A 13,176-nucleotide genomic window follows, 5' to 3' on the forward strand; every position below is an offset into this window, starting at 1 on the left:
ACAACAACTTTTATTAATGTGAAAAATTATTACAACGTACAAAGAAGGGCTTAAACAAGCCTATACAAAAGATGAACTGCCAAAGCAACACTAGCATCCGCAATACAGATAAGTAAACAGTTAGGTGCCTTTTAAACTCGCCTTCAAAGTTTCTCCAATCTCTGCCTCAGTACTGCTCGTATCAGGAGAAGAACCTTTTTTAGAAAAAGATAAAGGAGAAGGAAGAAGAATTGGAACACATGGAAGCACTTCAGCAAGCTCTTGTCACCAAAGAGCGCAAAGGAAGAAGAAGATGGAGGACATGAGCAGAAGATGGAGGACATGAATGAGGAAGATGGAGGACATGAGTAAAAGAAGGAGGAGAAGAAGAGGGAAAAGATGAAAAGAAAGAAAAAGGAGCAAAAGAGGGAGAAGGAAAAGCACCAGGATGGATCTGGTGGTGGAAAGAAGAAGAAGGAGAGGCAGAAGGAGGCGCCAGTGAACGAAGAGAGGAAGAAGCAGGGGCACTTAGTCCCTGCCCCAGTCCTGACTCCTAACACACTGGTGCCATGTTAGATATGCTCATGACAAAGCGAAGGGTGGTGATAATGGATGTCTTTGACTCGGTCACACCGAAAGTGAGATGTGACGAGTCCCTGCTTCGGATTTTGGCTAAAGGGAAGAGGAGACGAATCTTGAGTCTCCGCCATCCTTGCCCTGACCGAGCCATCTCGAGCTTTATTGGGACATGGTGTTTTTGGGAGTGAAGTGGTTTATTCATGGCTAACTACTGTGGTGAACTTTCTATCGAATAAGGTATAATCAGAGAGAAGAGGTGGACTCTGGGAGGAATCTGTGGGACTCAGGTATGAGAAAGTAAGCTTTTGTCTTCTCTCTTTATATAAGGGACGAGGAAAAGAGTACATAATACGTTCAGATCTCCAAGGAAATCTGTAAACATGAATGCGTCCGTTTCGTTCCCCCACGCCATCAAAAACCGTTGAATCTGGGAGGCCTCGTAAAGGGAAGACATTAAAGGCGCGCTTCAGATAACCAAACGGCATAAACGCATCGTGCGCAAATCAAGGGAAACGTCTTGTAGGCCGGTACATTCTCTGGGCAGGTGAAGAGTCGCCAGCACCAGTCAAGGGAAGAATTAAATGAGCCATAATAAAGGCTCGGTATTACCAAAACCCCCCTCTCCAACCATGATGTCGGACAGCAGGGTTTTGAGGGGCTATTGTGGGGTCCAATAATTGATGGGCCAGGCCCACTTGCTGATAGAGAGTACAAAGGCCTAAGCCGAAAAAGGACATGGCCCGAGCTCAAGAATAATAAGGCCCAATTGGCCCGGAGAAGCAGCCGAGGACAGTGCAGTCCTCGGCTGACCCAAAGATCCACCAAGAAGAGGGGCAAAACGGTAAGGGGACATGCTTGAAGGGAAATCTAAAATATCTAGAAAAGGCTGCTTTTACCATCTTCCCCATGCGTATCTCTGCGCCTAACAGAGCCTTATCCCTTAACTTTATTAACCACTCCCAACAACTTTGGGTTTGGATTGACAGGACAAGTATCAGTCTTGGAAATGTCGACCCTACACGTGGACGAAGGAAAGTGAATGCAGACTAGTATAAAAGAAAAATTAAGTAATCTAAGAAAATGGGGGGGGGGGGGGGGGAAGATTGGCCAGGAAAATAAAGGCCCCAGTCTACCTCCAGAAGGAAGGCCCCAAGGGTGAAAACGCTTAAATCACATGTGAACACCACCAAAACCACCACCGGGTAACTAAGGCCTAGCCTTTCGAACCCACTCTCTACAAATGATATTGTCTGGGCTCATTCACGTGCGAACCCAACTCTACTGCGGTTTGTCGCAAAACGTGTCCCTACAAAGGGGATTCTAGGTTAGGTGGATTAGAAGAGTTAAAAACTTAAAATAGAGTGCAACTCTAATTTTTTTATCTTCAGACCTGCATCATATTCATATTTATATCATATCTGACACTACATACTAACCAAGAAATTAAATAGTTACCTTTGAATAAGGAATATGCTTGTATTTGGAGTGTTGTCTTTATCTTATGATACCAACGTAATACAAAACTTTTGTAGAGAGAGAAAGAGATAACGTGCCTCTTTCTTTCTCATCACCGGTGAGTTTCAATGACATACTGTAACTACTAACTGGTTGCTTCTTTGTTCTTCCTATTTTTTTATTTTTGGTTTAGATATGAATATATTGTTCCTCTTTTCATTGTTGGTTTCAGATCTTCCTTTCACATCCATTGCTGGTAATCTACCGATTGAGATCTAGTTCTGTTTGTTTCTCTAATTCTTCCCAATGTTCACTGGATCTACCTATCTTCAAGCTATTTAAGTAAGTTCTCTTTGCCTCTTTGACATGTCTCTGTGCTATGTACTTTTTTTCTTTTTTTCGTTGAGGAAAAAATAGTTTATTAACGCAACCAAAGGAGATAGCATGGAATATTATTGCATTTATCAGGTTCAAAGTTCAAACCACAGCCAAAACAGATAATTAAAAAGTGAAATTAACGACACAAATTTTACAAGTTTTAAAATAAGTATAATACAAATGAACACTCATTTGAAGGAATCTTTTCTCAGCCACACAACCCAGTCTTTAGCTTGGTGGGTGTCAAGAGAGGAGTGAAGTATTTATGGGTAAGTTTGGAAAAAGATTTCCATTAGAAAGATTTGTCGAATTCTTACGAGAGTATCACAAGTTCATTGCTTGTTTGCCAACAATTATCAAGTTCCAGAAGAGGTGGGGTGGGACAAAAATCGTAAATATTTTTTTTCCAATAATTATCAATTTCAAATGATGTTATTTTTTTTCTTTTGTTTATTTTAAATCTAGTAAATAGATTATACTATATGGAAATCAAATCTAATAATTCAAATTATAGACAAATATCTAGCTACCAAATTAATTATAGTTGGAACTCTTCTAAAATTTTCAACATAGGTACGAATATAACCTATAGAATCCAAAAATGATAGGCATGTAACATGCTAGCCTCAATGACTATGGCATTCGCTAAGTTCTGATGTCCAGTTGTCCACATTCAAGCCTGGAACATCCCTATATGTTTAGGTCGTATTTGCAATCTAAACACTCAAAAAGTAACAAATGTACATTTGTAAAAAGTGTACAATATTTACCATATTTTGTAAATGTGTATAACATTTACCACTATTTGTGTGTTTATAATATAAATTTACATTATACTATACTACAGTACAATGTAAAAAAAGAAAATTTTAGTGAAGTTTCACACTTGTTAGCAATTATAGAAAGAGAGAGAGAATGAAGAAAATTAAAAGACATGGATCGGCCATTAGAAACTTCCATTTTCACATGAATAATTCTACGGGAAACAGTGGTTAAGTTAAATACATATATGCAATGTAATTTACCATTGTTATTTAATTAATTTAAAGAGTCAAACCAGTCTAGCCATCAAATTTGAATGCAACTTATATATATATATATATATATATATATATAAATTACTGTGTGAACTGGGTTTACAAATTAATAATGGTCGAACATCTGATTTGGTCACTGCCTCATTCTTGATGCTGTATGGTACTACAGAAAATAACAAGATTGTACTCTTCTTTTTCTTGAATAAATAAACTCCTTGTGTACCTACTTATTGAAATCCAATAAATATTTTCTGGGAAAGCTGAAATGATCCCAAACTACTGCAAAAAGATAATAATACTGCACCAAGATGAAAGGAGGCTGTCTTTAGGTGGTTTTGATATATCATGGATGAGGTTTTTTGTGAAAAATTTGTGTTTTAGCCATTTTTGTTATTTGCATTATTATGATAAACATGAAAAATATATTGCATTACCTTTATTTTGCGTCTTTTAAATTATTTAATAGGATCATTCTATGTATTTGTTACGTGCAAATATACACAATCAAAAACATACCTATGCAGAAGCATAGGTGCAAATAGACACAGATATGGGTCGCTATCAACCTAGGCTTCGTTTCACTTCATGAAGGAACAGATAGTAACAATTGTTGAGAGTTTGCAAATAGAATTACTATATTATATCACTAATTTTTATCTGAATTAATTTATATCTGATTTTGATATTGTGTTATTTATTTATTGCAAGAGCAAAGAAATATGGGTAGACAGAGAGATCCATTTTGGGATCATGCTGAGAATGTAAATGGCCGTTTCAAATGTAATCATTGTAAACAAGATTTTCCTGGAGGTGCATCAAGGATTAAAGCACACTTGGCCGGAGTTCCAGGTCATGACATTAAGGCATGTAATGCCGTGCCTCAAGATGTTCAAGAAAAAGCTCAAGCAACTCAAAAAAAAAGAGAAGCTCAAGTAACTCACGGGAACAACAAAAAACCTAAAAGTGTACCAACCTCAGGTTCAAAATCAAAAACGAAGATGATTAAAATTGTCACACAGGTGATTTTCTAGTCCCAACTCTATACATAGTTATTTATTTCTAACAATTCCAATACTTTTTAGGATATATATTAGTACACACTGGTGGTTGCACACAACCCTGCACACACACTTTTTGCACTGAAATCTGAAGTATATATATTAGTACACACTGGTGGTTGCACACAACCCTGCGCACACACTTTTTGCACTGAAATCTGACTTCAGATTTCAGTGCAAAAAGTATGTGTGTGCTGGTCATGTGCTACAACAGGTGTGAAATAAACATTGCTCTACTTTTTAACCATTTGCAAATATTTTAATACAATTTTCTCTTTGTAGGGTGAGGAAGAATATTGGGCTGAAATTATCCTCAATGATGTTGTGGACAGACTAAGAGCCAATGTGTCTTCACTTGCCATTGAGCATATCAATTTTGAGTTGAGTTTCAAGGTGGAGTTGATAAATCTTCTTGAAACATTATTCAAGATTAAATTTGTGTTAGCTGATGCTCAAAAGAGGCAATCAAGTGATGAGTCTATGAGGATATGGTTAACAAATCTTAGAGATGTAGCTTATGATGCTGATAATGTGCTAGACAAATTTAGCTATGAGAGTTTTTTGCAAAAGGCACAGATTCAAAATCAAATGATGGATCAGGTATGTAACTTTTCACCATGCAATCTTGATAAAGTTAAGACCATCAAACAATTGTTGGATGAAATTGTGAATGATGTAGCTGACTTTGGCCTTAGAATGGAGTTGGTGAATTCAATCCCCAAAATTAGCTTGGACATGAATATAGACTCCCTCCTCAATGATTCAGAAGTTGTAGGAAGAGAATACGATATCAAAAAAATAGTAAACATACTCAGTTCAAGCAATCAACAGGTTATCTTTGTTCTCCCTATAGTGGGTATGGCAGGTCTTGGAAAGACAACTTTAGCAAAACTTGTGTATAACAATGAACAGATAAAGAAACATTTTGATGTACTAGCATGGGTAAATGTTGGTAAAAAATTTGATGTTGAAGGGATTTTAAGAGAGATTCTTAATTCTCTTAGACAAGACTTGAGTGATTTAGAATTTGATGATTTAGAATATGATGAAGTACGTCAAATATGTGCAAAAATTTTGGTGGCGAAAAAATATCTTCTCATACTTGATGATGTGCAGAATGAAGATCCTAAGAAATGGGATACTTTAAAGGGTTACTTATTAGAACTTAATTCCAATATGGGAAATAGTATTGTTGTTACAACCCGTAATGAGAATGTGGGGCAAATCATGAAGATACATCCCCCACATCACTTAGAGAAGTTATCAAAAGATGATTGTTGGAGTATAATGAAAAAAAGAACATTTATAGATAGAAGAATTCCATTAACTTTAGATTTGGAGGTTATTGGCATGGAAATTGCTAAAAGATGTGGAGGGGTTCCATTGGTTGCTAGAGTTTTAGGGGGAACAATGTGCTTTCAATTTGATAAAAACAAATGGCTAGAGATTCAAAATAATAAAATTTGGGATTTTTTGGATGAAGATAACAGTGACATCTTTCCTGTGCTTAAGTTATGCTTTGATCATCTTCCAACACCATCTTTAAAACGATGTTTTGCATATTGTGCAATATTTCCCAAAGATTATGACTTGAAAAAGGATGAAGTAATTCAGTATTGGATGGCTGAAGGGTTCCTTGAACTCGCTAAAGAAGCAAATATAATGATGGAAGATATTGGTAGCATGTATTTCAATATTTTGTTGGCCACTTCCTTTTTCCAAAATGCTAGAAAGGATGCATACAGTAATATTATTAGCTGCAAAATGCATGATTTGGTGCATGACTTTGCACTCTCAATTTCAAAATTTGAAACTCTAATCTTGGAGGGAGATTCAGTGGACGATGGTAGTAGCATGCAACATTTATTTGCCCGACTTGATGGCAAAACAACACTAGGAAGTTCATTTAGTGGAGTTGATTTTACAAAATTGCGCACATTAATTTCAGAAAATTTCAACTTTGACATCATGTTATCAAATTTTAAATGCTTACGCGTTTTAAAATTATTCGGCGATAGTATAATGGAGTTGCCAGATTCAATTGACCAATTAATACATTTGAGGCTTCTTCACATTTCAAGCTCCTTAATTGGAGAATTACCAAAATCCATCACCAAACTATACAATTTGCAAACTTTAAGAATTAAAGGCCGTGTAGAAGAGCTTCCGGAAGACCTAAGCAATTTGATTAACTTAAGACATATTCATATTAATCATATCAATCATATTTGGGATCATTTTATACGAACACCTAACAATATGGGGCGGTTGACTTGCCTTCAAACATTGCAATCTTTTTGGGTGGGTGCAGATGAAGGTTATCGAATTAAAGAATTGGGATGTTTGAAGAATCTCAGAGGAGAAATAAACATACAGAGTCTAGAGAATGTGGAAGATGAGGAAGAAGCCAAAAGTGCAAAATTAAAAGAAAAGGAAATATTCAACTTGGGATTATTTTGGAGTCTTCTTCGTAGAGAATTGGGCTGGTATGATAAAGATGAAAAGGTGTTGGAAGGCCTCCAGCCTCACCCAAATTTGAAAAGCTTAACAATCAAAAGGTATCTTGGAAAGAAATTCCCATCATGGGTTGGTTTGTCTTCGCTATATCACAATTTGATTGAGATCAATTTGAGATATTGTATGGAATGTGAAGAAGTTCCCACTCTGGGGCAATTACCCTGTCTTAGGGTTCTTGAAATAATAGGAATGGGGAAGGTAAGATGTATAGGAAGTGAGTTTTACTTTTACAGTGATGGAAGTTACAGAAATACTACTACATTATTTCCAGCATTGAGAATACTCAAATTGGAGGGGATGAAAGCCCTAGAAGAGTGGAAGGATGCAAAGGAGTTGACAACCGCAGATGAGGTGTTGTTTGTGTTTCCTTGTCTTGAGGAGTTGACCTTAATTCAATGTGAGAAACTGACAGATTTGCCAGACTCACTGCATGTTTCCCGTCAGAAGTTAGTAGTACAGTGTTGTCCTATGCTGAGGTCATTGCCAGGTGTCTGGTCCCTTCAGAAGTTGGTAGTACAGGATTGTCGTAAGATAAGGTCATTGCCAGGTGTCCCGTCCATAATAAGGGGTGGTAATGAAGACCCACCCAATGGGTTACAGCGTGTTGAATATTTGGAGAATGGGGATTGTCATCTGCCTTCTTCTTCCTCCATTCACGCCTCCCTCCAAAAGCTAAAGCTAACATGGTGTGACTATCTCCTGGACCAAATTCAATACTTCGTTGCCCTTAAAATTCTGTGGATAGAGGGATTTATGGAGATGGTAGCTTTGCCAGAGTGGTTGGGCAATCTTTCCTCTCTTCAACGGCTGTATATTGTGAATTGCTGGACACTGCTGTATCTACCCGCGGAGGAAGCCATGCGACGCCTCACCCAATTGAAAAAGCTGATCATTTATAATTGCCCCAAATTTGAAGACAATGAGCGGATCAAGATTAGCCACGTTCCATGGGTTAAAATCAAGGCTTATCCGTAAGTCTACTCATACTACCCTACTATTTCCTCTTTCTTTTATTCTCTTATGTTCGTAATGGGTGAGAGTATTCCGGTATAAATACTTAATTGGACCCGATTAAGAAAATATATATAAATACTACAATTTGGGTTAATGGTTCTTCAATTAAATAGTACAAATTAATCTCACTAATCCTTCTGCTTACACTAAATAAATCCAATTCTTTTTTTTTCTTTTTTTTCCTATTTATGAAAATATTTGCAATCATTTGAGAAAAGCTTTTAAAACAAGAGTTTAATTAGAAATTTTGTGATGGCTACTATTCAAATTGGCTTGCCGCTATTCAAATTTTTGTTGCTGCAAATTACCAAAATAATTAGAAGCATAATCTATTTAACAATTTTTTGATTGTTACCTATTGTCTTGCTACTATCGAATTTCTGATTGCTAGCCTATTTTCTTTCTACAAATTTTTCAATACTGAATTTTTTTGGACATTGGGAAATTTGGAATATTGAATCAATCACTGTTAGAGCTGTCCACATACTCATTATTTCGATCAGCATTTTGATACTGTAAGAGTTCATGGATCAATTCTTTTACTTACAGCTATCTAAAACTTGACAGTAGATTTTATTGATTTGCACTGGATCATAATTGCTCTGTTTATGAGGGTGGATTTATTGTGGAAAATGGAGCTTAGTTGCATAAGAATGAGAAATTGGGTTGGTGAAGGTCTTGCTGAATTTTCATTTCTTGTTTGGGTTGGGGGGTCAGTTTTACAGGGGACCATGAAATTATGTGATCCCCATTCCTGTAGTGCAAGTAAAATTAAAATTAAAATTTCAGGCAGCACAAGGAGTTGATGGTTCTAATATGTCTATATATGGTTTTTACCTTTTGAAGGGAGCCCCTGCCACGTTGCAAAGATTTTGAAGACTAACTCAAAAAGATGGCAAGAAGTTTGCATTTGGAAAAATAATTAACTTGATGACAACTGATGCCCAGGCACTTCAGGTTTTCTCTCTTACCATTTGCATTATGTGTACATAATTTACTTCATAATTGGTCATTTACAAAACCTAATTCAGTTCAATGCTGACTAAGTCTATTCATACTACCCTATATCCTCTTCTATTCTCTTATATTTGTAATGGGTGGTAGTATTCCTAGTATGAAGACTTAATTGGATGCCATTGAAGAAATATATAAATGCTACAATTTGGTTTTATAGCTTTTGAAATTAATAGTAGAAATCAATCTCACAAACCACCGTGGCCACACTTGAAAAACTCTACTAAAAGCATAATATAATTAAAAAGTTTGTGCTAGCTGTCATTTGGCTTGGTTCTACTTAAATTTTTGTCTCTGCAAATTATCACGAACACTGAAAAAGTTTTTAAAAGTATAGTAATTAATTTTTTTTTCTGATTGTTAGCAATTGTCTTGTTTCTTTCCAAATTTCTATTTACCAGCCTATTTTCTTTCATCAAATTATTACCTTATTATTTTTCAAAATTGAAAATTTCTGTAAATTTGGAAATTGGATTCATCACTATTAGAGCCTGAAGTCCACATGCTAATTCTTGGCCTCTGTTTCTTGAAACCTTCACTTATTGTTGTCAAATAGCTACACCTGCTTTCTTGAACTGATAATGTGATAGTTCATGAATCAGTCCTTGGCGAATTTATTGATTTTTGTTTTCATGTTTGGATTGGGAGGTCAGTTTTATTGGTTCATGAAGTTATGTGATTCCCTGTTCTACTAGTGTAAGCAAAGTTTAACTCACTTTCTTATAAAGTTTCAGACAGCACTGAAGGTGTTTTATTATTCTAATAAATTTCTATTTACGTTCTCTTTACCTTTTAAAGGGACCTGCCAAAATTAGAATTTTAAGGCAAACTCATGAAGCTCAGAAATGTTTGTGTCTGGGAAAAATAGCCAACTTGATTAGAACTAATGCCAAGGTACTTAAATATGTTTTCTCTTTTACCATTTGGGATTTGTATATATAATTTAATTCAAACTGGTGTGTGAGTGTGAGCGTGTGTTATAGAGTCATTGTGTTTTGTAGCCAATGTGCATATCTATATAAGCAAAACTTTTAGTCTATTTAAAGGCATGCATGCAATGTCAACTCGAAATGTGTGTCCTCCGCAAGCTTCGCCATTCCAAAATCCCTTCAGTATCTCTCTCTCTCTTTTCTTCAACTTCATTGTTCTTTGCCCAATATATTATTACAACCGTTCTGGGTTTTCATTGATTTGAGGTGTACAAACTTTTTTTAAGATCAATTACTCAATCTTTATGTATTTATAACTATAAATTGTGTTCTGGGTATCTTTTATTTTGTCAATCAAATGCTTCTGATTATCCTAATGAATTAATTATCAGTGTTTTATTGCTTGCATGCTTACAATAACAACCACCACCACCACCCACACCTAGACTTAGTTCCAAAATTTGGGGTTGGCCATGGATCCTTTTCTGCTGGCTGTCAATCTCTCTCATTTTGTTGAATAATATACTCTTTTGATAAATTTGTTCAAATTCTATTGATGAGTTTTTTTTTTTCCTTTGATTTCGTATTAATAAATATTTAGTATAAACATTTTTTTATTCTTAAAAGAAAAGTAGTAGTTTAATAAAGGGGAAAGTCTAAATCTTTTCATGTGTTTTTCCTGCCATTAATGCAACTTAAACTGTGTTCTTTTTCTCATAAGATTTTGTTTTGAATCCTTGACTTAGTGAGGATAACATAGAAAATTTACTCTCTAAGAAATGGATGTCTTATATGGCATGCATTTCTAAAAGTATTAAATCCTATTGACCAACATGCTTCGCCTTATTTTTGCAGGGGATTTCTTAGGACTCGGGGCTCTCAGGTGATAAGGTAGTTTTTCTTGTGCTACTCATATAACATTGATTTCTTTTTCTTTCTTTTTTTGACAGATATAAATATATCAATATGATGTAAATTTATTGTCATTCTCATTTATTTGAGATCCATAACACTCTCAAAAGTGAGTTTCTAATCTTATCATTGTTCAAAAAATTTTAAAATTTTTATTTGGAATCACATGTTGAACTCTGTCCCCGATTTTATTAGTATCATTATTTATTTGGTTACAAATTTTATTCCATTTTGTTAGCGTTAAGTATTAAGCTGCTAATTACTTGTAATGTCCTTTTACTGGTTCAAGACACTACTGAAATTTGGACAGAATTTCTTTAATCCTGATCAAAAAGCTGTTAACGTATTTGTATTTTCTTGTTATAGGTGAGTCTTTTTAAAAGTCTGGCAATGCTTTACTCTTGAACGCATCTTCTGCAGATGATGCTAAAAATGAGATTATATAGCTTGGGGGGACACTGGAGGCAGTATTTTGTACGTAGTTTCTGACAAGAAGAAGGAATTCTTTCCTAAACTAAGCAATTGCGGTTGGCTGATCGTTGTTTTCAGTGAGTACCACAACACCTATTTTTCCCCAATGACGAAAGCCTCAGAGTTTTGTTTGGCTTGGGATATATAAGAGTATAAGACTGGATTTTCTGGAAAGTATTATCTTTTTATACTACTTTGGGTGTCTCAAACTGTATATTGAGCTGAGCTCTCTTTGGAATGTGTCTAGAGCTTTGTCTAACATAAAAGAATCTATACACCCATCTAGTTAATTCTGATTACCTTGGTGTGAGATCTTTAGGATCTTATGTAGAAAAATATGCGATTTAGGAGAAGTTTTTGGTTTTATGATGGAAGCATAAATTGGGTTAGAGACTGCAGTGGCCTTGATAGCTACAAATGACAATGGTACAGGAGTGTCCTATTCTGGAAATCAGTTATCTTGATGGGATGTCAGTGACCTATAATTTTTTAACTTCTTTGGACCTTGTAATCTGTTTTTCTTGTGTCTACCAGAAAGAAAACTGCAAACATCTAATTGGCTTGATGTTCTGTTGCAGGATCTCTTGGGCAAGAACCAGCAGATGGTGCGCACTTCCCTCTTCTGTGTTCATACTGCATAGGGTGTTATTTTTAGGCATAATTATATTTTGAGCCTAGTCATTTTCTGTCTTTCATATTCATCTTTCTATTTATATGTGCTTTTTACTTGGCCAGAATTTGATAGTCTCTCTTGACTGCATAACCAATTAAAGTTAAACTCGTTGCTTAGTCTATTTGGTCATTTGCTTACAGCTACTGAAGGTGGCAGTGCATGTGAGAACTCAAGCATGATTTTTATCAACAATCTAGTAGAGTTGCCTTCAACCATGTGCTACATAAATAGAAAGGTTTCAACAGTAACTTTTGTCCCTATATCACTGTTCCAATTGTGGAAGATCTTTTTTATTATTATTAATTTTTAGTTTTAATGTTTATAAATAACTTGGAGAAACAGATAAGTCTAGATTTTTTAAGAATTGGTTTTTATATCATTGTTCTTGAAGGGTGTAGGTTTTTGTTATTATAAATGTCTTGGGGCTACCTTAGCTTTATATTATTGTTAAAAGATACTTCTTGTAGGGAGAGATGGGTGATAAGTCTAAGTTTTAGTAGATTGGGCAAAAAAATGTTCTTCAATAAAGGAGGGAGGTTTGGGAATTCATAAATTGAGTACTTTTAAATAAAGCCTTATTGGACCATGGAGTTGGTCAGTGGTGAGCTTGTGGGAGAGTATTAGAGCAGGGCAGAACTCCTTTTTAATCATCTGAATTTTCTTGGGGGATGGTAGAATGTTCATTTTGGTATGACCTATGGTGTGGAGATTCTCCTTTTAAAAAGACCTCTTTCCAGATTTGTTTGTTGAGATTGGCAGTGGATAAGAAGCTTCAATGGCTTCTTATTGGTCAATGAAGATGACAGAAGTATTCAGTGTTGGAATCCTCAGTTAGAAATTAGTTGTTCTAGGACTAGGAACTGGATTCTGTGGACATTTAATTTGTTGTATTCGATTTTTTGTCTAGTCAAGAATAGGAACAATTAGTATGGAGGTTAATTTGATATGGAACTTTTAAAATTCATTCGAATTATGATACTTTGAGAGAGTCTATCTAAGTGCAATTCCCGTGGAGAAGCATATGGGTGCCTTGGGTAAAGTTGCCTTGGGTAAAGTTGCTTACCTTGGGTAAAATTTAGATTTTGGATATGAAGTATTATGCTTGTTAATTGGTGTTATATGTGCAAGAATATTGGGGAGTTAATTGAACATCTTTTACT

The 13,176-nt window shown here is 35.4% G+C and overlaps 1 protein-coding gene across 27 annotated transcripts in view; it reads left to right on the top strand.

Annotated features, from left to right (window-relative positions):
• The window catches only part of LOC126701850 (inositol 1,3,4-trisphosphate 5/6-kinase 4-like), a 94,407-nt gene that overhangs the window by 61,581 nt on the left and 19,650 nt on the right, over window positions 1-13,176 (top strand). For 6 of the 27 annotated variants that reach the window (XR_007647528.1, XR_007647527.1, XR_007647529.1 and 3 more), the window contains exons 2-8: window positions 2,246-2,355; window positions 4,137-4,447; window positions 4,769-7,974; window positions 8,864-8,974; window positions 10,816-10,851; window positions 11,239-11,420; window positions 11,922-11,948. The exons of 2 other annotated variants lie outside the window; for them this stretch is intronic. Coding sequence is in view for 4 of the 25 variants with exons in the window: in XM_050400261.1 (XP_050256218.1) it covers window positions 8,948-8,974; window positions 9,830-9,925 (123 nt within the window). In the remaining 21 variants the exon portion in view is untranslated. Of the gene's footprint in view, window positions 1-2,245; window positions 2,356-4,136; window positions 4,448-4,768; window positions 7,975-8,863; window positions 8,975-9,684; window positions 9,728-9,829; window positions 9,926-10,815; window positions 10,852-11,238; window positions 11,421-11,921; window positions 11,986-12,156; window positions 12,261-13,176 lie in introns of those variants that run through there. 19 more of the 27 variants (XR_007647532.1, XR_007647522.1, XR_007647531.1 and 16 more) reach the window with 16 other exon arrangements.

This window comes from Quercus robur, chromosome 10, assembly GCF_932294415.1.
Source record: "Quercus robur chromosome 10, dhQueRobu3.1, whole genome shotgun sequence".
Classification (NCBI taxonomy): Eukaryota; Viridiplantae; Streptophyta; class Magnoliopsida; order Fagales; family Fagaceae; genus Quercus; species Quercus robur.